This window comes from Silurus aristotelis, assembly GCF_946808225.1.
Source record: "Silurus aristotelis genome assembly, chromosome: 10".
In the NCBI taxonomy this organism is placed as follows: domain Eukaryota; kingdom Metazoa; phylum Chordata; class Actinopteri; order Siluriformes; family Siluridae; genus Silurus; species Silurus aristotelis.
The window spans coordinates 21,762,674-21,790,392 of record NC_139583.1 but is presented as its reverse complement, the minus strand read 5'-3'; the positions used below and the strand labels follow the sequence as shown (position 1 = coordinate 21,790,392).

General features: G+C 35.9%; 1 protein-coding gene across 1 annotated transcript in view; it reads left to right on the top strand.

The window, feature by feature from the left end:
* si (sucrase-isomaltase) overlaps positions 1–11,114 on the top strand; it is an 84,798-nt gene extending 73,684 nt beyond the window's left edge. Inside the window, exons 41-48 of the mRNA XM_083552821.1 lie at positions 4,767–4,915; positions 6,258–6,342; positions 6,633–6,689; positions 7,232–7,356; positions 7,788–7,876; positions 8,207–8,256; positions 9,330–9,497; positions 10,852–11,114. Coding sequence (XP_083408947.1) covers positions 4,767–4,915; positions 6,258–6,342; positions 6,633–6,689; positions 7,232–7,356; positions 7,788–7,876; positions 8,207–8,256; positions 9,330–9,497; positions 10,852–10,929 — 801 coding nt within the window. The 3' untranslated portion in view covers positions 10,930–11,114. The remainder of the gene's footprint in view (positions 1–4,766; positions 4,916–6,257; positions 6,343–6,632; positions 6,690–7,231; positions 7,357–7,787; positions 7,877–8,206; positions 8,257–9,329; positions 9,498–10,851) is intronic.
* The last annotated feature ends 16,605 nt before the right edge of the window (positions 11,115–27,719 follow it).

The following is a 27,719-nucleotide window of genomic DNA, read 5'->3' as shown; positions in this document are numbered from 1 at the left end:
TGCTATATACGATCATATGCCAGGGCTTTTTTTTCACGAGTGCATTCAAGATCACTAAAAGCTCAATAGCACACCTGCACTGCTGTGTCACAGAGAGAGAATTAGTGTGTGGGTGTTGGTGACTGATGTCAGAGGTCGATGGACCATCGTGTTGTCAGGTATTCACCATGACATTCGTTTAAAAAGTGACCTTTGAGTGAGAAAATCCAATAAACCCTGAGTGTGTGGGATCGATGTGGCGCGGTTGAATTTCCTCATCGAGCAACGCCGCGGCTTTGTTGCCAACCGCGAGACACCACTTTAATTGAATTTTCTAAGGCGATCTGCGCAGACGATCTCTCCATTTCAATCATTTAATAACACAGTGGAAATAGATGTTTAAGCAAAAGAAACATTAAAGCAAAAACCCACGATTGATGTCACTCACAAACACTCTGGCCTCTTTTACTGAAATGCTGAACAGCGTTGGCTCTAAATATTGTCTGTTTTGTATAAGGACGCTCTTTGCATTAAAGGTTTAGGATTTTATCATAAAATTGCAATACATTGTGTAAATTCAGCTTCTTAATCCTGGATTTTATTAATGAAGTTGTCTGACTTTTTGATATTTGATTATGGGCCGCTATAAAGTCAATATAAATATAATTTAAAGTATAATATGGTATGAGCAAAGTGTACTTTAGTATTAACCATATAACAACTAATAACTAAGTTTTTTTTTATTTCTTCTGTGCCATGTGGGGCATGGGGCAGCAAAGGGGGGGTTTAGGGCCTTGCTCAAGGGCCTAAGAGAGGCAGCCTGGTATTGCAAGTACTCGGACCCACAATACCCGGATCCAAAGTCCAATGACTTAACCACTAGGCTACCACCTCCCCCTTAATAACTTATACTGCCTTTATACAACTGTATTAAAGACACAACTTTGGGGCTGTACACAACTAGATTAAGATGAATAACAGGATTTTCATAGACTAATAAAGAGTATATACTGACCACCCATAACTTTATGGACATTGATCAAGCATTAACAGCATTAACTTCTTCAGCAATTTGAGCTAGAGTAACTCATCTGTTGGATCAGAACCCATGTGTATCAATGAGCCTTGGCTGCCCATGACCCTGTATCTGGTTCACCACTGTTCCTTCCTTGTACCACTTTTGATAAACATATCCCACCCTCTAACAGTTGCCACGATGAAGAGATAATCAGTGTTATTCGCTCATTGGTCATAATCTTTAATGTAATAATGTTATGCCTGGTCGGTGAATAGGGCTTTAAATAGATTAAGCTACAGTATGGAAGTGATAAACAGTTGGAATTACTAGTTAGTGCTATGCTGATTGTTATAGTAGTTACCTACATTTAACTATAGGAATTAAATACATTATGCCAAAATATATTGCATCAGTTGTCCTCAATCCGAGTTACACTTGTGTGTGCAATGTGTTTTAGATTGGATTTTATGGAATGTTGAAAAAAATCTTGTCTGAAACATTTCTCCTAAATCAGTCCTTAGAAGAGACTGTCTTCTAAATATGTTAGAGAAATGTATTTAAGAGGGCAAAATGTCTTCCAGAAATATTGTGCATATTGAATACTGGCACATTGTGTATCTGATTACAAACAAAGCTCTCCCGGGACTGTGCATAAATATGATTTTAAAAATGCACAATGTCGAGAAAAATAGTTGCGTAACATTTTTTCTTTTTTGCGCCCCCCTGAGTCATAAATTTTTTCTATTTCTTTTTCATCATACCAACACACACACAGTAAGTGAGTTTGAGAAGAAGAGAGAGATACACAGGCTTTGTGTGCAACAAGTCTCAGTGACAGTCCTGATAACAGAGCGTCCTTATACTCCTGTTTATATGAGTTTGTCCTCTCCATGTTGTAATTAACTCCCAACGTATCATTAGTGCTAATGTGTCTGCGCTAGGAGCGCATTTACAGCTCTAAAGGAGTCTAGAAAATGGAAGGTCATCCATGTGTGGTCAAGATAAAGTTCATAAGAGAAAGAGAGAGAGAGAGAGAGAGAGAGAGAGAGAGAGAGAGAGAGAGAGAGAGAGAGAGAGAGAGATCAAGAGAGGGGCGGTAGAGACAAAACCTTTGATGAATGTGATGAATATCAGACGACATAAGAGTGAAGAGATGTAAAAATATGCCGAAAGGCAGAGTCTGTAGACAAATATGGAGCCAGAGAAAAGGAATAAAGCAAGAGAAAGAGATCACCTTGTTGACTCCTAATGTCTAGCAAAGTCATTTGCTGGTGTAAATTTACTCATCGATATGAGTGAGAGAGATGCGCTACCTTCAGACAGGCCTGTTTGTCTCCTGCTGTTTTTGGTGGAAATGAGGCAGCCTGAGGCCTGTGGGTGGCCTTCCATCACATTCAGCTTGTCGCTAATGGAGTCAGAGCCGAGTACATTTGGAATAATTCAGCCTTTTGTTTGAGAAAAGCGGTTAGCCCCAACCGGGGGAGGTCGACTGCATTCAGCATGTTATAATGTGGAAATATGAGAGCCATTCCAGGGCCGTGCAGATTGTTCGTGCTGTTCAGAACAGAGGAGAAACTATAGGCTGATAGATCGCAAGAGGTATAGATTGGACATAACTTAATAAACAACTCCAGCAAGGACAGGACATCTTGTTCAACTCTTTTGTAATTCTTTGGTGTACTTTACTCTATGTTGTGCTATTTCTAATTGCAACAAGTAGCAGTAGTTTTAAACTTCAGCTATGAGAGTAACTAATAGGTTAACTTGATAGATTTATTGGTCGCAGGAATTTGTTTGCTGATTCAAAGAAAACTTAGCTGCTTTGAGAAAAAAGGCCACATACTTGTCCTCGCTTTCTCTTGCTCTCTCTCTCTCTCTCTCTCTCTCTCTCTGAAGGACAAAGCAGATGTACTAAGTATTAAGTACAGCACACTATATGGCCAACAGTTGACACCTAGCTGTCACATATTATTTTATTTATTTGTTTATTTTTAACATACTATTCTACATTTTATTACTCTTTGTTGATAAATGTTGTTAGTTTTGGACAGAAATATGTTATAAATACGTCTTTCAGAATTTATTCTGTCTGGGTTCATAGAAAAAGTACTGTGCAAAAAAACCTGAAAAATAATATAGAATTATTGTATTATTGTATGTATAGAGAGTACACCTCATGTTCCGTAATGAAAAAATGTAATGCTTGGCAGGTTGGAACTACTTCCTTTTCCCAAGACACATAAGTGGACCTCAAGGCAAACCACAGACACTTGTACAGGGGTCTGGGTTCATTTGTTGTGTTTATATATACATAAGAATATGCTCTTCATTTTAAGAGCACTTGGAATGCTAAAACCAACCAAGTGTGAAAGCACTCTCAATTAGTTCCCCCACAGAGCTTCACACCTTAAATAAAAAAATAAAAAAAAAACTCTGCCTCACTGCGGTGATGAAAGGTCCAGAATGCGTTTAGGTGTTAGCCTATTAGCACATGTTGCTCATTAGCAGTTTTCTTTTTGTCTCCACCCAGAAGTCATTTAATGGTGCAAAGAGTGTATCGTGTCACACTCTACAACATTAACACAAAGCAGTGTGAACATTTGTAAATAGAAAGGGAAGAGTAAACACAAATCTAGAGTTTCTACTTTTGCAGTATTCCAGAGTTTCCAAAGACATGATTCAACACAAACAAACAAACAAAAAAACCCTACATTTATGTTTAGAATTCCTGACAGTGTTCTGATATTTTGCCTCAACCCACCATAAACAAAAAACAATCTGTTTACATATATAGATGTGTGCAAATCATGTTATTGGGAAGCTTATTAAGACCTCTGACTGGCTCAGATGGTGACAGCATGCAATATTAAAACATTGGCACAAAGTATTACAATCTAAATTATAAACAGGAGATGAGGTAAAATGTAAATTGTAACAAATGAAATGATTTGCAAATCTCATAAACCCATATTTTATTCTTAGTACAACATAAAATAAATCAAATGTTTAAACTGAGAAAATGTTCCATTCGAATGAAAATACAATACGGTAAATTAGAATTTGATTAACGAATTAGGTTAAAAGGCTACAGGTCAGTAACATGATTGAGTATAAAAGAGTATGTTAGTATGTATGTGAAGGGACAAGGGCTAAAATCAATATTAGATACTTTTTATCTTCAGGCCCTCAGGTGTCTCTGCTTTAAAAACAGGCATGATTCTGCAATGGAAATCACTTCATGGGTTCAGAAATACCGCAGGAAATCAGTTCGCTGTGCAATTAACAAATGCTGGTTAAAGCTTTAACATGCAAAGAAGAAGCCAAATGTGAAAATTATCCAAGAACAATGGAATTGAGGCAATATGGAATACTATTCTGTGGTCTGAGGAGTCTTGTTCAATTGGAGTTGTACAATTAAAACTAATTTTGCTAATTTAAACGTCCACATAGCATTATTTTTAGCCATTGCTGGCCGTGGTTTGGTTCCTGTTGTCTAACACTTTTTTTATGTGCCTGGTATTGTGACCATTTACTTTATATTAGAGCCCATATACAGTACTACATGAAAAAGAGCCAAACCAAGCATGTTATATTGCACTGCAACAAAGTTAATAGTGTCCACTGCATTCATTGTATTTGAACAATCTAAAAATATCAAATTGATTTAAAACATTATTATGCCTACTATAGACTTTATTATTATAAGACTGCAGTATAAGTTAGTACATATTAGAACATTTATTTGGCTTTGTATTTTGTTGTGCAACAGAGACAAGATCCAGTGGCATGGAATGATACTTTTACTACCGTATCTCGTGACGTATTGAACATCCGCTATTCACTCCTTCCCTATCTGTACACACTCATGTTCGAGGCTCATACTGTAGGAAGCACTGTGGTCCGGCCAATGCTTCACGAGTAAGTATCGTTTTCAAATGATTACTTTCACTTCAATTGTTCTTATTCGTGCAGAAGTTTAAAGTATATAGCAACATACTTGGTTAAAATGTTATATAAAGAAAATTGCAACATGAATTAAAGTGTAATTCCCATACTCCATTGTATATGTCACTACAGCCCAGTGAATGCAAGTGCTTTTCTTATTTTCCAGCCACTCCAGGACTGTTCAAAATTAAACACATACCAGGCATTGGTTTTGTAAGGATTTTTATCACTGTAATCTAGGTTACAGTTTGAGTGTATGCATACAAGAATAACAGCTATCAATTTAGCAACTTTTTTGGTTCACTTTTGATAAATGATGTACTTTTACATGTTGAAAGTATAGCAAAAAGCAGTATAGGAATATACTAAATTAGATATTATGTTATGTTATTAGTAACTAATACATCTTGACACAAATCAGCATTACCAGCTAGCAAGTTTATTATTTAACAATTTTTTTTTTTATACCATTGTGATTTGCCAAAGGATTGTAAAATATAATTAATCAACTCATTCGTTAATTAACCAATTATAATGAGCAACAGTATACTTTTAAACCTACTCTTATGTTTAATCTTCTCAAATGTCACTTACCTATAACTATAACAGAGGTTCCCAAGCAGTCTTTTTTTTTTAAGTTAATAAACGGGAAAAAAAAAGATTTTCACACTAGAGAGAAAACCTTAGCGCACAAAAGCTCTGGTCTGAAAACAGGTAGGGCATACAGTTTGTCTGGTAAAAGTATATTAAAAAAACATAAAGAACAAGGAGTTCTATTTCCATTGTGAACATTTTTATCAAGTGCTTTGACTGTTTGAGAAACCTTAGAAATATGAAAATGATAAAAGAACAAAGCTGTGTTTTTTCAATTTAGGTAAAAAAAATAAACTATTTGATGAATCATATGTACAAAACATTAGAATATCACATAACTATATGTGGACATACTTACCATTGCTGTTTATATTTACTTTGCTATGTTTGCTAAGTCCTTGAATGTTTTGAAAGTGTAGTGACTCAGATGTCACTTTGTCTCTCATATTCTTCAGTCTCCATTGATTAGACTAATTTAAATGTTCCACTTGTCCTAATCATAACCTTTCTGTTCCTGAATAGGACACCATGCCCTCATATTCTCATATTTAGTTACACACACACACACACACACACACACACACACACACACACACACACACACACACACACACACACACACACACACACACACACACACACACATCCCCAATGTTTAGATATTCCACATAGCTATTTGTTTCACTGTCTATTTTCAATCAGATTTTATTCTTTGCTGCAGGTTTGTGAATGATAAATCGACATGGGACATTTATAAACAGTTCCTTTGGGGTCCAGCACTGCTCATCAGTCCTGCTCTGGATCAGGTTATGCATCACACACCCACACCCACACCCACACACACACACCCACACCCACACACACGCACCACCACTATCATTAACAGGGTATTACACACTATAAAATTGTTAAGTAGCCTTTCCAGTATAAAAAAGTAAAAAGATTTTAATTAGGCCAATTACAATTAATGGATTCAATTATAGTGTATATAGGCTGTACATGCTAAAGTACAGCACCTCGGAGCAAAAATGGTTATCAAATATTATTGAGGTGATTACTGAATTCTTTTTTTTTTTTTTTCCCATGGTTCCTTTAGGGAGTAACTGAGGTTAATGGCTACATCCCTAATGCTCGCTGGTACGATTACCACACGGTATGTTTAACTACATCACATGTATTTTTGAATTCTTGAACTTATTTAGCCCAGTGTATCATCACTTTATAGAGTTATACAAAAGAGTGTCTACCTGTTTGTGTGTTTATTTGTTCTACTTGAATATTTTTAACATTTTTATATGACATACAGTATAGATATTAGCAATTTACACATTTGTTGCATCCATTTTCAAGTCCCTATATATATATTCATTCATTTTCTCCCGCTTATCCGTAATTTGGGTCGCGGGGGCAGCAGTCTAAGCAGGCCCCCGCCTTCGACTGCTGCCCAATCCTCACAGCACCGTCCCTTACGGTCCCTCCCGCAGGTGCTGAGCCCACAGGAAGATACACATATATATATATATATATATATATATATATATATATATATATATATATATATATATATATATATATATATATATATATATATATATATATATATATATATAGTTTTGCTTGTAACTTGTTAAAAATTAGAAAAAAGGTTAAGTTAAATCTGTGTTGTCTTTTTGACGTGTTTTTCTTGTCCTTCAGGCAAAGTTGCTAAATGCGAGAGGCATGTTTCTTACCATGCCCACTCCACTCGATCATATCAACCTACATGTGAGAGGAGGCTTCATCCTACCTTGGCAGAAACCTGAGAACAACACAAATTACAGGTACAAATTTCCAACTCATTTTTTTTTGTCCCCCTGCTGCAGTTTGAATGATTGGACACAGTTTTGGAAAGGCACACACCAAAGTCCATCAATTTACATCGCATTTTCATGACAAGCCCAAAGCCATGATTTTCAAGTGTCTGTGAAACTTTACAATAAAATTGTGGCAAGGTGTAAATCAATGACAACTAATAAAACATTTTCTACATGTTTTAGTGTTTAGTGGCTTTGAATTTAATTTTGAAAAAAAAAAAATGGAAGAACTGATTTGGTACAACCTTGAACTTTCTTAGGAATTAGTTGTAGACTGATTGTTTGGTTGAAATTTGCATAGACTGAATTATGTATATAATAGTATAATGCTTATATAATAAAATACAAATACAGCATATAATAATTTCTATTATTTTTGTAACTTTTCATTTCTCCAGTCGCAAGAATCCTCTCGGTCTGATAGCTGCTCTTGATGATCAAGGATCAGCAAAAGGTTCTCTGTTCTGGGATGATGGAGAAGGAATTGGTGGGTGTTTTCAACTGTACATATCAAACATTACATGATTTATACACAAGGACTGTGTTTGTGCTAGTGAAAGTGTTTGTCATCCATTTTTCTGTAATGTACAATAATATAGCATGTCTTTGGATGATAGGATCAGTAGGGATTAAATAGTGTGCTACTAATTCAGTATATACTCTGTCATACTGTAATAGGAAATTAAGTGTGTGTTGGTAGGCTTTGGGGTATTATAGAGAATATAAATTAAATGGCAAAATGATTTTCTGTTAAATGTCACCATCATTCTCTTTCTTCCCCTGTCTTTTTTTTTTGTCTTTTGACATTTCCTTCCAGGCACATATGAGAAGAAAGAATATCTCTTGACATACTTCACCGTGTTTAAGGTACAGTAACACGTTACAAAAAAAAGTGATTCTGTCCCATTTCCACAAGCCATCTCTTCAAGCTGTGACTATATGGCTATCCATTTTACATCCTTATGAAGCTGATTATGCATTCTGATCGTATCATATTTAGCTATATGGCTGCATCCCCATGCTGAAACCTAACAATCTAGATTGTAAATATAGAAGTACATTATAGAGTTAGTATTCATAGTGGTATACCATGGGTGAATTGGTTTTGATATAATAGGGGGTAATACCCATTTTGATGATAAATACAGATGTTTTGCTGTCCTGGTATGTGCCTTCCTATGATGTAGGTAAAAAAAATAACGATCTGTAGACTTTGCAGTGTGCACATTTTCAAAGAAGATAGTAGGTGTTTATGCTATCTACAGGAGATTGTGTGTTTGAATCCCTGTGATGCCCTATGAAACAAACTAGCCATGCTTCCATGGTGGGAGGGATGTAATTATCCTCTCCCCTGTGAATCAAAGTGGCACAAGCCAACCGAAGACATCAGTCAGCTTGTGTATGGAAGAGGGTGAATAACAATTCTCTGTATAGATTCAGCATAAGCATAAGCATAATAAGCTGCAGTTCATTGAGGTTCACTGACTAGTCTCAAAGCAAGCAAGTGAACAGGTTTGGAGAAAACAGGCTTAAAATAAAATAAAAATATCAGGTGTTAAGGTGTTGGATAAATGATTATAAATACTTAAATTTGTATTTAAAAAAAGGAACCAGACACAATTATTAATAGCCAAACACTCTTCATAATCCGTGCTTTGCTGTTTGTAAGTAATTGTGATTAAAAAGAGACCTTTTGGAATTTTGCCAGAAAGAGGAATGATTGTGTTGCTAATATTGTTGGTTTGCTATTAGACCAACCCTTAAAAACATATGAGCGTAATTAAGACTGCTTAACAGTATTTAAAAATCCTGAAAAAAAAAAAAAAAAAAAAAAAAAAAAAAGTCAGAGCAACACATATCCACTACATTTGTTTCAGATTTTTGTTTTTCCTCGTGTTAGTCTGAGTGTGTACATAAGAATGTGTGTGTGTGTGTTTCAGAACACTCTCTCGAACACAGTTGTGCATTATGGTCTTGCTTCAGCTGATGAGCTCAAACTGGGACAAGTAAAAGTTTGGGGTGCAGGAAGCCTCCTTATCAGTAAGGTGGCCATGAATGCAGGTGGAGTTGAAACACCGCTGAATTTTACTCATAACCCACTCACAGAGGTAAGACACTGCTATAGCAATGACAGCACATTGTGTGTGATGCATCTGTAATTATTTTATAATATTTTTATTATAAGTATTTGCAGCAAACAAAAACAATGATGACAATAATAATGATAATAATTATTATCATTATTATTATTATTATTATTATTATTATTATTATTATTATTATTATTATTATAATAATTATAATTATTATCATTATTATTATTAATATTATTATTATTATTATTATTATTATTATTATTATTATTATTATTATCATTATTATAATAATGATAATAATTATAATTATTATCATTATTATTATTATTATTAGGTCCCCTGGTGGTCTAGTGGTTAAGATGCAGCGCTCCCACCGCTGCGACCCGGGTTCGATTCCCGGTCAGGGAACCATCCCCAGCCACTCTTAGTGCCGGTCCCAAGCCCGGATAAATTGGGGAGGGTTGCGTTAGGAAGGGCATCCAGCATAAAACATGTGCCAAATCAAACGTGCGGAGGATCCGCTGTGGCGACCCCTAACGGGAGAAGCCGAAAAGAAACTAACGTAATAGTAGTAATGGAATAATTGTCAATTAATAAGGAACACATGCACATTCCATCCATATAATTATCCAATCATGTGTTGGAAACACAGTGCATACAGCATAAGAGTTTTATTTCAAATTAGTTTAATTTGTTTTGCTAAAATTTAATTTTTCCCCATGGAGAAAATATTTGAGCTTAATAACATTAATGATGGTCAGAAATTAGGTCTAAAAAGTACTTCAGAAACTACTGATCTGAAGGTTTATTAATCATTAATTATTTAATGCATTACACTCTCCCTCTCTCTCTCTCTCTCTCTCTCTCTCTCTCTCTCTCTCTCTATATATATATATATATATATATATATATATATATATATATATATATATATATATATATATATATATATATATAATTAAAGATTATGGTCAGTTGCATGGCAGAGGAGAATTGCCAGAATGGGTCTTAGCTGCCATGAAAGAAATGCTAATCATATAATTACTGTTTACAAATGTGGTAGAAAGCAGAAAAAAACATAAGAATCTGTTCAACCATAAGTTCATGCTTTCTCCTGCTATAGCAGGACTGCTTTACTGCATAAACTATATGTGTGAGGGTTTTATCTATGTATCTGTCTAATCATCCATTTACTGATTTGAAAAAATTCATTCTGAATTTATTAAAAGTTCACACCTTTCACCAAAAGTCACTCTAAACAATATCTAACATTTAGTTTAGTCAGTTGTGAACACTGAAGTATATTTATACTAGCATAATCATATTTGTGTGCATGTTCATACAATTGTGTCCTCCTCTTTTTTAGGAGCTGGTCATCGACGCAACGAGCAAATCACACACATTAAAAGAACCATTCTCTATAACTTGGAGCACAGGAATATAAATCAAGACAATCTGTTTACTTCACAATATGCGAATAGTATTTATAGATTCATGCATCATTAATAAAAAGAAATTTGAGAGAAATGTTGCCATATGTAACTTGTGTACATGTTGAGCTTGTTTTCCAGAAAACATTCAAACTGTAAGAAACTAATTGTATTAAAATAAAGCAAAGAAAAAAAAAAACCCATGGGGTCTGTTCGTACAGTACAGAGTGCTTCTTCACTTGAAAACTGTGTCTGTGCACCATGGGAAGATGATAATAATAATCCCTAATTATCAACAATCACATTTTTTCGTCCGACAACCTGCCAGGCTGACTTCATGCACCATTAGGTCTCAGCTATAATAATATGATCATCAATTATTCATTCCGCGATAAACATAATGATATCAATTTAGCGATGGGGATTGCAAATTGATTTCTGCTCTAATTGGCAATCAGCGTGTGGTATGTGAGGTGCGTGTGTTGGTTTGGAGGAGGGTGAAGGTGCCTTAGGTGGTCGGTAATGACGATGATACCGGAGACATATCCTTCCCAAGATAGTGAAGGTCCAACTGTGCATATAATTATTTGGTGTTTCATTTGGAGAGATGGTGCATTCGAAGCAACTATTCAATTAGCAGAAAACAGCAGTCCTGTTTCCCTGGTAGGAAAAACTGACATGCACTTTGCAGGATTCTGAAATAAACACATGCACATACACACACACACACAGACCCCTACCTGATTGTTAGCAAGAAAGTTTTAATAAAGGCTCAAGACTTTAATTATTATGTCAAGGACTGCAGTGCATACACCGTAAAACAGAAAACAAATGGGTCTGGAGTAAAAAGTCAAAGTCAATAAACACACTATAGTATATAGTATAGTAGTCTTTATGCACGAAGATACAGTAGTTATTAGGACTGCACTCTTACAACTCAGTGGTTCTTTGGATAATTGAAGTTACTGTACCCCACTTACCTTTTCTTAAAATTACTCATCTGGTGTGGTGGGACAACCTGACACACACCTGAAGGTGTAGGTGGCTAATGTTCACATGCTTTATTGGTTGAGTATGTACATATGCAATTTACATTTGCATTAACAGTACAATGAGATTTACAATCTGCACATTTAATTGTCTAGGTTTCATTTAAATAGAACTCTGTAGACAGTAAGTACAATTAATCATAGAGTTGCTCAGTTACATATTGAGGTGATTTATAGATAATTAAAGCAATTTTGTATCCATCAAATTCAGTGAGGTTGAGCTCTAATTTTTTTGCAGTATAACTTCAAAACTCAGTCAGAACAGGACCAGTTGACAAGTGACAGTTCAGAGCCAAGGCCAGGAAGCAGACAAGCAGGTTAAACCAACCGTCTGCTAGGTGCAATGAGTCATCATTCATGGTGCACTATATTAAGGCTATGACTATGTTTGTCCTATACCTCTTAGCAAATCATCATCAGTTCACAAAAGTATGGAGGTCCCTCTGATTGACAAAATACTCCTTGTCAATTCAACAAGATTCAAGTGCATGAATGGGAAGGGGGGGGGGGGGGGGATTTTGGCTTTAATTCAGCTATTGTGCTTTAGGAATCATACATCTTTCCTGTGTTCTGATTTGTGTAAATGCTTTTGCAGTAGATGAACAAAGCTGGGCTTCTTTCTTTACAATGGAGTTTAAATCTTTGCACTTTTTGATTTTTGTCTCTGAGACCTAATTTTTCTCCAATAAAGTTTCTTTCGGCTTCTCCAGTTAGGGGTCGCCACAGCGGATCCTCCGCGCGTTTGATTTGGCATATGTTTTACGCTGGATGCCCTTCCTAACGCAACCCTCCCCAATTTATCCGGGCTTGGGACCGGCACTGAGAGTGGCTGGGGATGGTTCCCTGACCGGGAATCGAACCCGGGTCGCAGCGGTGAGAGCGCTGCATCTTAACCACTAGACCACCAGGGGACCTACCTAACTTTTTTCCAATATGATAGCTAAATGTTACACAAAAGCTTCCCATACAATGTCAATGCAATTTATAAAAACATTTTTAAATAAACAAAATTTTGTTTTAGAAACAAATGTACAATAGCAAATTTCAATCTGGATTTCATTTTCTATTATTAAATATAAGCTTTGTCTATTTCTAACAGACTTTCAGAACCTACCAATAATGGTAAACATTTTAAACTAAAGTTCCATAATTCCTAGCCATTATTTTAGAATACCTTTTAGAATACCACCTTTTAGAATAATGCAATGCCTTTACAGTATTTTATGCAGTGGCTTTGTTTGCTGCTATGTGTGCAGATATACATGAAAAAGCCTCCACATGTTTGAGTTAACCGCCTGAGACATATGACACCAACAATTTTAATGAAAGCTTATCGACAATGCACACAGTTCTTTCACTGCTTTTGCTCAAGTGATTGCTTGTATTCAGACATACCAGTTTAAGGTTGCCATTTACATAGACTTTAGACATTAGATGCATAGAAACAAGTCTTGTATATATTATGGGGAAACTCAAAGTGAAATCACTACAGACTCACTGCCTTTTTTGTGTTACACACAATTTAATGAAGCCAAGATATACTAAAATGAGTTCATGATTATGGATGCTGGCTATTTTATAACACTTTTAATTTCGTATTTGAAGCTGTCAAATTATTAAAATAATGTCAATGCTTTGTTTAAAGCAATATGCTTTCTTGTTAAGAAAATGTGCCCCAGTTTAGTGAATCAGTTAAGCTAATACCTATAACTAATATTATTATTCATAGAAAATTCAGGCATAAAGATAAACAGTGAAAATTATTAACATGCTGTCCTTCTTCATGCACAATGCTCCCAAAACTAGCGTTTTTAATAAAGTCCTTAGTTTTGTTTTAGGTCAAATACTGATCTTTGCTCTTACTGTATTAACCTTAACTCAACTCTGTGTAAATCCCTATTGTACTACACATCTTCAGTATGCATATCATGTTTAATATAAATACCTGGTAAGTTACCAAACAACGTACATTTTATAGATATTGTTTTTACATCTAAACAATATATTAGAAGGTCAATTTACATTACAGATGCAGATTCTGCTATTCATCAAAATATTTATTTTTCAATACCCATTATCAGGGAGACATAATTTAGACCATCTGCTTTAACAGATTGTATTAAACATCTAATATATAGTTCATGAGTGAAACAATGTTCCACTTTGTTGGCTACATTTAAACATTTCACATTTATCAAAGCAATGACATTTGGTTCTTCTTGGAAAACTGACAGAGCACAAAGGGTGTGACCACTCAACAATACAATCTACTAAACAAAGAATTGGACAGTAGAACAAAGTTCTACAAAGTGCATAGTTGAATGAAATTAGTACTCAGCAACACAAAGAAGTTTGAGATCAGTGTCTTGTACTTTAAGATTAACGCATTGACAGAAAAATATGGTATATTACAAAAAAATATATTACTTAGAGCTGATGGATTGGCAGTTCTGTCTACTGTGTTTGAAAAAGTTTAAAATAACATTACTTATAGCACCTTTACTGGTGAAATATACTGTATCCACTGGTTTATACTGATCTAAGAATAATACATAATGGCACTGAATAAGAAAAAATGGTGCTGGAATAAAATTATACACTTTCACCTCAGGGGCAATTTCTCAGTCCACTGCAGACTTAAAGGTGTGATTTTATGCTAATATTTGCTTTTAATCCTGAACTGATTTTCCAACAAATCAAAGCAGACACAGGCTGCTCTCCTGATTCAACCTGCCTACATGAAAACAAAGATTCTTTGTCTGTTCCGACACTGAAAGAACAAAAAGAAGGTATGAAAGTGGAAGTGCTCACAGCAGAGTCAATTCAAAGCACTGATGGGTAATTCAGATACGCAAATAAATTAGCCAAAATATGGAATAGAGACAAAGGAACATGGCATGACTCATGTCTTTGTCTATGTGTTTTCTATCTGTTGTATTCTTTTCTTAAGAGGGGTAAAAACACAATGATATCTGTTGTCAATTAATAAATTAAAAACTGCAATTTTTTGTTGGGTGGGTTTTACATTTGTTTCTAGAAGCCTTGTATCTCACATTAACCTTGTGTATGTTTCAATGAAGGTCACGTTAGAAGACTGTATAGCATTGCTTGTCTGCAAGCCTTGTGCATTTATTTCTGGGTTTGCTTTGGATAAAATTATGTGCAGAATTACTAAATATGAGAATAAATTATACTCTCATTCCCCTTCCATTTATAATTATAATTTACAAATAAAATATAAGAATGACAGTTGAGGGGATGGACAATATTTTTATATGACTTTTATCAGGCAGACCACACTCATTTTAGGATTCTGGTTTAAAATATAAACCAGTGGACTCCTGTTTTATTCAATACAATCTGAAGATACTAGCTGTTTTCCCTTACAGAGTTTGAAAACTAATAGAGATTAATGCAGAGTAGTAACGCTGCTTTTAGTTTATTGATTTGGTGTCAGAAACAATGATGTTAACACTTAAGCCAAATGACACAAGTCTTAGGTTACATGGACCTCATATCTTTAAATGTGCATAAGCAGGCTTCATTAAGTCTGTCTAGTTTGATTCTTTTCATAAATGTCCAATATAATTGTTTTTCAGTTACTCCTTCAGAATAAAGTGGGCACTTTATCATGTTAACCCATCTCTTGTGTTCACTACATAGTAACATGGTATATAATCTTATAGCAATGGGTAGGTAAAGTAGATATTTTTTCCCCTGTTTATTTAGTTCTAGGTAAAAACATGTTAGTCAGTATGCTGCTTTTATACAGGTTCAGCAGAATCATAATAAGCACAATAATAGCCAAATATATATTTTTTTAAATATGTACAAAATAACTAAATGCTGTAATACTATGTTATAAATGCATGTATACATATATGTATAACGTATAAATATTAAAGCTTTCAGATTTACATAATAATAATAATAATAATAATAATAATAATAATAATAATAATAATAATAATAATAATAATAATAATAGAGGAAGATTAATATACACATCAGAAGGTCTGACTGACAAATCTGCAATGATCAATGTCACTGAGATCCTTCTTTCATTCTGTTTGATTTAAATTAACTGAAGCTTTTGACCTGTGTGTGTTTGGTTATGTGTTAAACTAGTAACATTGCTTGGTGGTGTCAGGAAGCCACCAGTCACGCCTGCCTCCAATGATCTCACACTCACTCAGCCTCTCCCGCCTACTAATCACCTACACCTGTCCTACTCCTACTAATCACCTACACCTTTTCCCCATTTACTTATCTCCTTCATAAGGTCCCCATTTCCCTTTAGTTATGGTCCGATCTACCAGTTATGACCATAGATCAACTGGACTTCCTACCTATCTGGTTCCCTGTGCTTCCATGCTCCTGGCTATGCTACTAAGAAAGCATTCAGTTAAGTGTGCCTATTTGCTACAGTCTCTTCTCATGCTCCTCCATGTTTGTATGTTTAAGACAAATAAAGACATTCTGTATTACTGCCGGTTTCTGATGCCTGGTCTATCCGTGACTGGTGGATTAGATAATTAAGCAGCTTTGGTTGATGTTCAAGCAAAAAAAAAGTGTACACTAACTCAGATAATGACTCTTTACAATTGTGGTAAGCAGAAATGCACCTCAATACGCACAACAATTTAAACCTTTAGGCAGTAGACCACAACATCAGGATCTATTTGCATCAGCCAAGAACAAAAAAAACAAGGCTGCAGTGGGCACAGGCTCTGGATGGTTGAAGACTGTAAACTAGTCTGATAAATCTTGATTTCTATTAAGTCACAGAGCTGTTAGGATCAGACTTTGATACCCAAACTGTGAATTTTAAGATAATGAGGAACACAAAGGAAATCAGATAAGATAAGATATATCTTATCTTATCTTATCTTATCTTATATGATTCCCTTTGTGTACCTCATTATCTTAAATTGTGGGTATTGTGTTTTTGTGTTTGTTACCCATCTTGCTATAAAACTTTCAGATTAAGAATAAATAAGAATGGTCATTATTTAAGTCAAAGAATATAACAAAAAAAAGGCAACAAGAACTTGATGCTTCTTGTCTGTAATGTGGACAAGTTTTTTTTTCCCTAATATCCCTGTTGATGCCTCGCACTAATATTGCTCACAGTTGGTAGAAGGTGGTAGGTAGACACCATGTGTGCTCAAGGTGGTTGTCACAGCAGCAGCATTCAACAAAGAAAGGAGCAAAGCAGTGGGCAACTGACAAGTGTTATTGTTTAAAATGCTGTGAGTAATGGTGTGGAATTAAAAAAGTATAAGTACACCTCTGTGAGGAAAAAACAGACACTATTATACTACAAGCCTCAAAATGTAGTGGATTACTTTTTATGGTTTGAACATGTGCAGAGTTAGGAGATAGGGTATATCGGTAGGAGAATGGAGGCACCAGGAAGAGGAAAAAGAGAAAGGCCAAATATGAGGTTAATGGATGTGGTGAGGACATGCAGGTGGTTGAGTTGAAAGAGGCAGGACAGGGGTGTATGGAGACGGATGATCCACTGTGGTGGCCCCTAATTGGAGAAGCAAAAAGAAGAAGAAGACTTTGTACACTTCTTCATGTCTAACATAGTATAAACTATGAGTTATAGATAGTGCCCACTTTTTTTAGTGTGATTAGCCTAAAGATTTTTATCATGGCGTGGGTGATTACAGAAAGATTCCATTTTAAAAATGCAATCAGGAAGTCATGTTTGGGCAGCATTACGCAAGTTACCAAGTTATCTTTTGTGAATGTAAGGATGCCTTTAGTGACACACTTTGGGAAGCATATGTGGGGATTACAGAATGAAGCAATGCAGAAAAAAGGTTACTTACAGAAAGTGCTTTGAATCTTGTGATATTAGTGTAGCAATGGAAATGGCTTTAAAAGAAACCCAGCTGCTAAACAGTAGACTACACAAATCTAGTAGTGATAAACCAAAAACACAAAAAAGTCCCCTCTGCACACTAGATTCCTTGCATTTGCATGCTGGTGTAAAGATATATACTGTCATAATTGCAAAAAAGGCAATATGAAGTGGACAAAAAAAGCACAAAACAAAATTTTAATTATTGTATGTTAACACAAAAACATATGTTCACAGAGTTAAGCATGGTAATGAGAAAACAAGTTATTTTTTGAGGAATAATTGCCTGCTGCTGTAAATTCTGTGCAGACAAGCCATGTGGATGAGAGCTTAGAAGGCTACTGGGCTAAAAACAAGTTGGAAGGACATGCAGTAAAAATTGCAGATAGACACTGGTTTGAAGGCATCATTAGTATCACAGGAAATCCATGAGGCACCTTGCACTATGTTCTTAAGACACATTTTTTAATCATGAAAGGGATGACAAATGTGACTGTTCAGTGCAACGGCAATTGCAAATTGCAAGTCTGCCAATATATGTTACCAAGGGAAATTGTGCTTCTATAATGGGCCATAAATGGTTAAAGAAAATCCGGCTTGAATGGCAGGCAGTAAGGAAGCTGTCACTAGGTTCCATTCACCCGCAGGCCATATTGGAAAATCTAAAAAAGGCTTTTAATGATGGAATAGGCAGCATGAAAAATATTACAAAGAAGTTAGAATACAAACCTATTAGAAAGTCTGTGTCTGTGTCCAAGGTAGAATGCTATCAGACACAAGGTGAAAGATTACCTGTACAAGCTGTGGTTTAGAGCCAGTAATGATCTGTGAATGCATCAAGATTCAAGATTCATGATCTTGATCCTGTGATGATCTGTGAATGGGTCTTGTACATTGTTCTGGTACTAAAAAAGATGGAGCAAACCAGATTTCAAGTAATACACAACTGTGCGATGATAGAGTAATAATTCTAATTGATCAGTTGTTTGCTGAACTGACTGGGTGGCAGAAATTCAGCAAGGCAGGTGTTGGTCGGGCATCCATTAAACAGCATGTAGAACAGTCACATTAATACACAAGGGACTTGTGGACCTGTGGACCACTTCCCCAGCTAGTTGTCCAGATAGTGCTACCTGAATGGTATCCTGTGATTTGAGCAAACCATGTAAATCATCCACCTACTTTCTAAAAGGCCATTTTTTTCTAAAAAACACATTTCAGCTTGCCCGTGATTACCATTGTTTTTGAAATCAAGCGATTTCATCGGTAATTGTATTGAAGGGTGCTATCACTCCGAACTGACCACCAATCTCACATGACCAGCCTTGGTCCACACATTGAAATAACATCTCTTTCTGCATTCCACCTGGACAGGTGAAAAGGAAGACTAGCAGTGACCCTGAGTTATCTGAAGTAATTGACGTTATTGTAAAATGTCAACTTGGTGGTAATAACTCAAATCAGAGTGCCTTCATCTGGGAGAGGTTGGAGTTTTTTGTCCAGTGTGAGTGTCTAAAGTGAGGGAGGAGGGTGATTATTTCACTGTCATTTTTGCACAAAAGTGTTGCACAAAAGGGCACAGTGAAATCAAAGATTAAAGGAAATATTGAGAAGCTACTTTTTGTCACATATAAAACAGTTTGAAGATATGGCAAAAAGCTGTTCATCTTGTCACAAGGTCCAAAACAACCCATCACCCTCAGGAGCTCACAGGAATTGTGTGCACATTCATTTTGAGAAACCTTCTGAGTACAAAATGCTTCTGCTTGCTGTTGATGCACATGGTAAACATCTTCAAAGAATCTTGGGAAGTATTATGTTTTCCTATTAAGGTCTATGGTCAAGGGGAGCAACACTTGTTGTATGGGATGGTGCCTTAAAGAAAAAGACAAACAAGACTGAGTTTAGTTTCCATTTATTTTAACCAGTTTAAACTAAAAATGACAAGAATCATAAAGAGGACTACATACAACAATAAAATAGTAAGAAAAGAAACATTCAGCTACAATCAGTGAAATACAAATCACACAGAAAAGGTGAACTGTGCTAAATCAAAGAAAAAACAAAACCACTTCTCTACCTATATACAAGCTAGCCTATCCAAAATTACAGCAGATGACACTTGGCCATTTGTCCAAACAGAGTAACGATACAAGAAGTTATTTCGAGGCGTGCCCAAACTACCTGTCCACACAGTGCTTTTGGGAACAAAAAGCTATCTATGGAAATGTTTAATCTAAAGTATTATTTCTATTACTTTAACCATGACATTGTTGTTGGAACTTGTTGCAGTAGAGGAAAAATGAGAGCTGTTTCTATATCTGTAGGTCTTGAAGTCCAGAGTAAAATGCATTATGGGTGGTGTAGTGCGGCAGAAGAAGTGTGCGTGCCAAAGGTTATTCCTGTTGTGCTATATGACGTCACGACTTGCCTATTGGCCGTATTTTACACACGACGCCGTATTTTACACTCAACGCAGCTCGAGTTCCTGAAAGGGAACACGGTTGTATCCTGCGATATGGTCGGTTAAGGCAAGTTTATCCACCTGGGAGTTATATTGCACTGTAACCCTGCAAATTTATCTGCATGGAAACAAGTAAAGTGGTATGCATCGGCTGATTTTGTCTTTCTTATCATTCCCCGAACAAGAACTAATTTCCTTGTTACGCTGCCGCTGGGAAAAGTCGGAGCGGATAAAGTAACATACTGTACCAAATAGGCTGGTTTGAACATTTCACACATTTGGATCTGCTAGAATAATTACACATGAAAGTCTCCAGAGTTTGACTAGAATGGTGTTAAAACAAACAACAATTGATGAATACATTGCGCTATGTGGGTGGGAACGTCTCTATGTTAGATATGTTACCCTAGTTTCCTGAGGGAACGAGACTCTGTGTCGCAACGCTTCAGGAACACTTCCGCAGGGTGACAGAGGTCTTGGAGGGACATTCCAGAGGACCAGCCCTTAGAGGCTGCCACACTTCGGGTCGAGTGTGCTCTGAAACCGAACGGAGCAGGGGGACCAGAGGACGTGTAGGAAGACGCAATAGCATTGATAATCAACCTGCTGAGTGTCTGCCTATTATCAGGGAGGCCTCTCCTCGGAGGGCCATAGCAGATTTTTGTTTCGACTTCCTCCAGGGACTTGTCCTATGGACATCAGTGTCCAGTGTTTTCACCGGACACAGCTGATTTAGCTTCTCCTGGTCTGGGGCCTGAATTGGAAGAACATAGAATGCCTGGAACCTAACAGGTCGTGGGAAGACCAAGGGAACCTTGGAGACCAGAATATATGCTGCTTTTTAAGGAGAGCAGCTTTCTTTGGGCCCACAGGAAGATCTGGCATGCCAGCCTGTACAGGGGGCGTGAACGCAGTCCCCCTGGTGGTTGATGTACAAGACCACCGAGGTGTTGTCAGAACGGATTAGCATGTAAAGACCTTTTGAATCTGGAAATACCTCAGAGCCAAAAGCATGGCTAGCATCTCTTGGCAATTGATGTGCCATAGTAAATAGGGCCCTACCCATAAACCCTCATGACCGCTCCCCAACCCGTGAGAGAAGCATTTATCGTAAGCCTTACCCGACGGCCGGGGACTTCCAGGACAGGCCCTAGAGATAGCAACCCGGGATCTCTACAAACTTTTAAGGCAGGTAGGCATTGCCACATGACCTTGATAGTACAAAGGGGATTCACCCTTGTGTCCTAAGCCACCACTGAAGGGGTCTCAAGTGGAATCATGTTGGACGCTGCTGCCATAAGCCTGAGCAGTCTCTGAAACTGCTTGACAGTGAGTGACTGCCCTTCACTGACCTTCCTGATGGTCGTAAGGATGGACGCAATGCGGGCAGGATCAAGCTGCGCACGCATAGCAGTCGAATCCCATATGACACCTAGATAGGTGGTTCTCTGGAATGGAGAAAGCACACTCTTCTTGGTGTGCAAACGAAATCCCAGTTCCTTTATGTGCTTTTTAAAGCTTCCTGGTTGTGACGTCACTCCACCGGTGACCTTGCATTGGACAGATTGCACACATGATTCAAAGCGTGGACAATGCAGAAGCGTTGTGACACAGCTCAGGTTTCTGAAAAGAAACTCCTTATTGATAAATAAAGGTTAGAGGAAAACATCCAGATTTGTTGAAGCTATCAGGAAGGATCGATTGCAACCATGTTGAGCAGAAACTCAATGTACATACAAAATATTTAACTGTAAGGTGCATGAGCAGAAAACCACAATGGTTTCCATTTCCAAATTATCTAAGTAAAAGTATCATGTGGTCAGACTGAAAGTGCACAACCTAAAAGAAAGTGGACAATTTAAAGAACATCTTCATTTTCTAAATAGAGTAGATAGTATACAAACAAAACGCATGCTACTAAATTGTTCCTGAGTAGCTTTCTATTTTATTTATGCAAACTATTCAACTAACAAAATCAGTTAAAAATTAAACAATATTTTATTTATATATATTTTAGTATTTGAATGCACAATTAACTTGATTTGGAGGGTAAATTATTAATTATTCATAATAAAAAGTTATTGCCTATTAAATAATTTAGAGCCTTCTTTCCCACCGGAGAGCCACTGTGTCTCCACAGGAAACACAATGCTGTAAAACTCGTAAACTGTTTGACAATAAATGGTCGCTTCCTCATACAACTCCGGTTGTTTTCCACAAATGTGTGTTAGGTTATCAGCTGTCAGCTACTGGAGATAATCGCTAATGAACAGTGTAAATGCTTTTACTTTCTTTCTTTTTTTTTACCATTCACAGCCAGCTTACAGTTTCACTCGAAAAAAAAATGTAAATGCTTTATGAAATAAGTAGATATACCGGGTAATCATGTACTGTTACGGTTAATGCAGTGACTATATTTGTCACAACTGATGCTGAAAAATTTCTACATACAGGTAGTCGTCGACTTACGACCACGATTGGGACCGACAGATCGTAACACGATTTGGTCGTAAGTAGAGTAGGCTATATGTACAGTACTGTGAAATTATGCCGGAAGCTGGTACTCACTGTCGTACGCCGCGGCTAGCGAATGGTCGTAAGTTGCATAGGTCGTAAGACGACGACTACCTGTAGTAGATTTGGGCAGTAGCCATGGCTTAAGTTGAAAATGTATGATCAATATATAAATCTAGACAGTCAGTCATGCAAAGTATAATATTACATAATTTTAAGAGAATTGTTTTTTCTAGTTTGAAAATTGTCATGATTCATGACTATGTAATTTATAAGTAAACTGAAGCATATTGAGAAGTAAATACCAGGATGTATACAGCTTTGTTTTAAGATATATTAGCTTTTTAGTTTATTATTATTACTATTATCGTTATTTTATTATTATTAGTTATTTTATTATTATTATTATTATTATTATTATTATTATTTTATATTTTTATCATCATCATCATCATCATCATCATCATCATCATCATCATCATCATCATCATCATCATTATTATTATTATTATTATTATTATTATTATTATTATTATTATTATTATTATTTCTAATCTAAAATGTGTTTATCTGTAATTCTGAAACTTCCAAATGCATTTTGTATGAAAAGAAAATCTTTTTTTTTTTTTTTTTTTTACTTGTTAATGGAATATTTTGAAAGATTTATATCGGACAATGATGATATCAGGATGTTATGAAATATGATATTATATTGCAGCCACTGGCCTGAGTTGAGAATATCAGAAGCAGTACTTGCTTTGCTGATTGGTCTGGCTATCTCTGTGCTTCACACGCAGGCTTCAATGATAGGTGCAGGAGTGCATGCTGATCAAAATCGCAGAAAATGGACTAGCGATAAGGCGATTTGCAAAAATGGGTCTCAGTTGCTTGCCAAAAAATAGAATGTGTCCTGTGTGTGTATATATATATATATATATATATATATATATATATATATATATATATATATATATATATATATATATATATATATATATATATATATATATATATATATATATGTCGTGTCGATTTACAATGGACAGGAATTTTTTAGGAAATAGCATTAAAATGTTGGTCAATTAATTGTAGAAATTAAGATAATTGAGACTGATATGGTTTACCGGATAAGTGACTTTCTTCAATGGTATTAGGTTTTGCTTTATTTTATACATTGTCAAAGACTAAATGAGAATGCAAATGAGAGAGAGTAAGAGAGTATACTAAGATTGTTTTATGTCAAGGTTAGCGTTTATCCTTTTTTAAAAATCTGAATCCCAAACTACATCGATTGTTTAAATGATAATCATCAACCAGGTATTAGTATCACCTCAGCCTAGGCAGTTTTTTTCTTATTATTTGACTCCAGACAAAGCCATCCCGAGCTGCACGGATGCAGGAAAGCTTTTTTCATTGCACATGCTGGCATTTTAATAGGCATACAGTATATACTGTAGCATGAGCTATAATGTGTTAACAAGTAATAGTCAATACGTTTTTTCTTTTAAGAATGTGAGTTGATTACAATAATTATGCCACTGCCTGACTGAGGTTTCTGATCTGAAAAGTGTTTCTATAGCTACACAGATTTAAATATTTATGACTGTCAGATAAATGACAGGTTTATAATACATGCTAGTCCTAATATGTCATCTTTTCTATAGTAACAGTTCATTCACAGGGTCTTGTATGGCAGACACTCCACACAATGCAGGCCTAATTCTAAAGAGCTTCTAAATGATGTAGTAAAGATTTCTGCTTTAATTTGAAGTTAACGATAATACTTGTCAAGTTGTAGCTCAGTGTTTAAAACATTGTGCGTCTAATTAGCAATTTATGAGTCCAAATCCCAGCACCAGAGCAGGTATATAAAGAATCTCACAAAAGTGAATACACCCCTCATATTTCAGCAACCATTGTAGTATACCTTCTCAAGGGAACAATACTATAGAAATGAAACTTGGATATATTTTAAAGTAGTCAATGTGTAGCTTGTATAGCAGTATAGATTTATCTGTCCTCTGAAAATACGGATAACATACGGATATTACTGTCAAAATAGCTGGCAACAAAAGTGTGTACACCCTAAATGATAACAGCTGTATGTCGCTTAACCTTGCAAAGACACATGTCCTATTCATCATGTTTTTGTCTGCTTGACAGGACCATGAAAATGTTGTGTATCTTGTATTACAGCAGTTAAAATTTGGTGCTTTGAGTACAATTCTGTCATACTGACCACTAGATATTAAACTTGGCACCTAATGGCAAAGACTCTTTGAGAATTAGAATTGTTGCCCTTCACAAAAAATGGCCTAGGCTATAAGAAGATCGGTAATTCCCCGATACTGAGTTACAGTACAGTGGCCAGTACATTACATATTTAAATAAATACATTTATATTAACACGCACATGCATAAATACATTATATGAACAAACGTATTTGGACACCTGACTTTTTCAGCCATTTCTGGTTCTTTTCCAAACTGTTACACCACAATTTGAGGCACTCTATTCAATGTCTGTGGATGTGGTAGTATTAAACTTTCCCTTCACTTGAACTAGGAGATCCAAACCTGTTTCAGCATAGCAATGCCCCTGTGCATAAAACAAGCTAAATAAAGATATGGTTTACAAAGATTGGAGTGAAAGGAGTGGCCTGCTATAGAGCACTGACCTCATGTGAGATTAATTGGAACACTGACTGTAACCCAGGCCTAATGTAATTGCACCTGACTTTTTTTAATGCCCTTGTGTTCACAACCACACTTCAAAATCTAGTGGAACATCTTCCCAGAAGAGTGGAGGTCATTATAAAAGCAAAATTTACATACGAAATTTATAGTCAGGGGCCATAAGAAAAACATAGAAAGAAAGAAAGAAAGAAAGAAAGAAAGAAAGAAAGAAAGAAAGAAAGAAAGAAAGAAAGAAAGAAAGAAAGAAAGAAAGACAGACAGACAGACAGACAGACAGACAGACAGACAGACAGACAGACAGACAGACAGACAGACAGACAGACAGACAAACAAACAAACAAAAAACTTAATTAACATAACTTTGTGCAGCAAAATTCGTTATAGTGTGATTTTTTTTGAATGCCCAAACACCTATGTTTAATATCCATAGGTGCATCACCCAGATATTTACAAAGTTTTTTCAAACATCCACAGTTTGAAGAAGTGTCTTCCTATCAGAATATGATTTAGGAAAGGAAAGTCTGAATAGATATTTCTGTCATTTCTCCTAGATAGCAATGAGATCAAATGCAAAAGAAAATCGCCATCTTTTGTTTAAGCTTCCACCCACAGCCTTTTTTGAGGGCTGAAGAATTCAGTAATATTACACATGGCTCCTTTTGTGTTACAGTCATACAGCGTGCTCAGATTTGCATCTGATTGACAGAGTCCTCGATATGAACTGAAACATTTCTCATCTGAGACTAACAGCTTCGTCAGTTCAAAAGCTGTGAATTACTGTTATAATTATTATCTAGGCCATTGTTCTGCACTGAGCCTCCACTCGAAACCACCAGTGCTTCACCGTCACTCCCACCAATTCCATGTTATGGACTAATACTTCTTTCTATGAGTGTCTTATCTTTACAAAATATGATATTTACAAAAATACTGTAGGTTTCCCTTATTTTGCAAGAAATCTGCCAACACAGAAAACAAGCTCACACTTGAAATTATGTTCTTTATTCTCATAATCAGCAGCTCCAAGCCAGAGTCTTTTTCTAATGAAATTCATACACACGCATGCACGCACACATAAACAAGAGTCCCTTGTTGGTAATAGGTTTGGTAGGTTGGTAATCGGTCTAGGTTTTTATAAAATATTGCCTTTTGTTAATAATTGTCTCTACAATTCTCTTTATGTTAAAAAAAATTCTAATAAAATTAATTAATTAAACAATTGTTGATGATGCCATGGTCGTCTTTTTTCTTTAACATTGTTTCAATAAAAATGTCAACAGCTGTAATCTTATTGTATATCAGTTTTTTCCCCTTATGATTCCCTTTAATCTAATTGTTAGAGAGGTGAAGAAAAGAGTGCAGGCAGGGTGGAGTGGGTGGAGAAGAGTGATAGAAGGGTATCTGCAAGAGTGAAATGTAAAGATGGTTTGGACATTTGCAGAGGAGAGACATGTGGTTTATCGGTAGGATAGTGCTGAAGATGGAGCCGCCAGGAAGGGGGAAAAGAGGAAGGCCAAGGAGGAGGTTTATGGATGTGGTGAGAGAAGATATGCAGGTATTTGGTTTGAAAGGGGCAGATGTAGAGGACAGGGTAGTGTGGAGACAAATGATCCACTGTGGTGAACCCTAATGGGAGCAGTCGAAAAACGTTGTTCCCTTTAATCTAAAGCTATTTTCCCCTTCAGAAATTTTAAGCCAATTTAAACATATTTTAAAAAGTCAGTTTTTTACAATGATTTATAACGTTTATGTCTTTTATTCTTTATTTCTTTTTTTTTACAGTACAGTATTTTTGCATGACATTTCTCCTGGCCAATTTGAATTAAGCAGGACTAATATCATGTCTGCCAAAATACCAATTGTCATTATCCATCTGTTTGTCAGTGCCCCCCGGTTACCACAGTCACAGAAACTAATGTGATTTACCGGCTCACTAAAATGCTTTGTGTCTGAGCAACTTAGCATCATTTGAAATGTATGTTTTTTTGGGCTAGATTCAATTATTAGAACCAATGCTTAATGTTTTAATATATAAGTTCCAATTCTTTATTAAAGATGTTGTAAGAAAGAACATTCATATAGTGGATAACAGTTGAAACTGTGATGTTAAGGGTTTTAAGACAAGCTTCCCTTACAAAGGAGTCAGTACAGAAACAGAAGTCCGTCCTGTTCTATAGAATAGAATAGAATAAAATAGAATAGAATAGA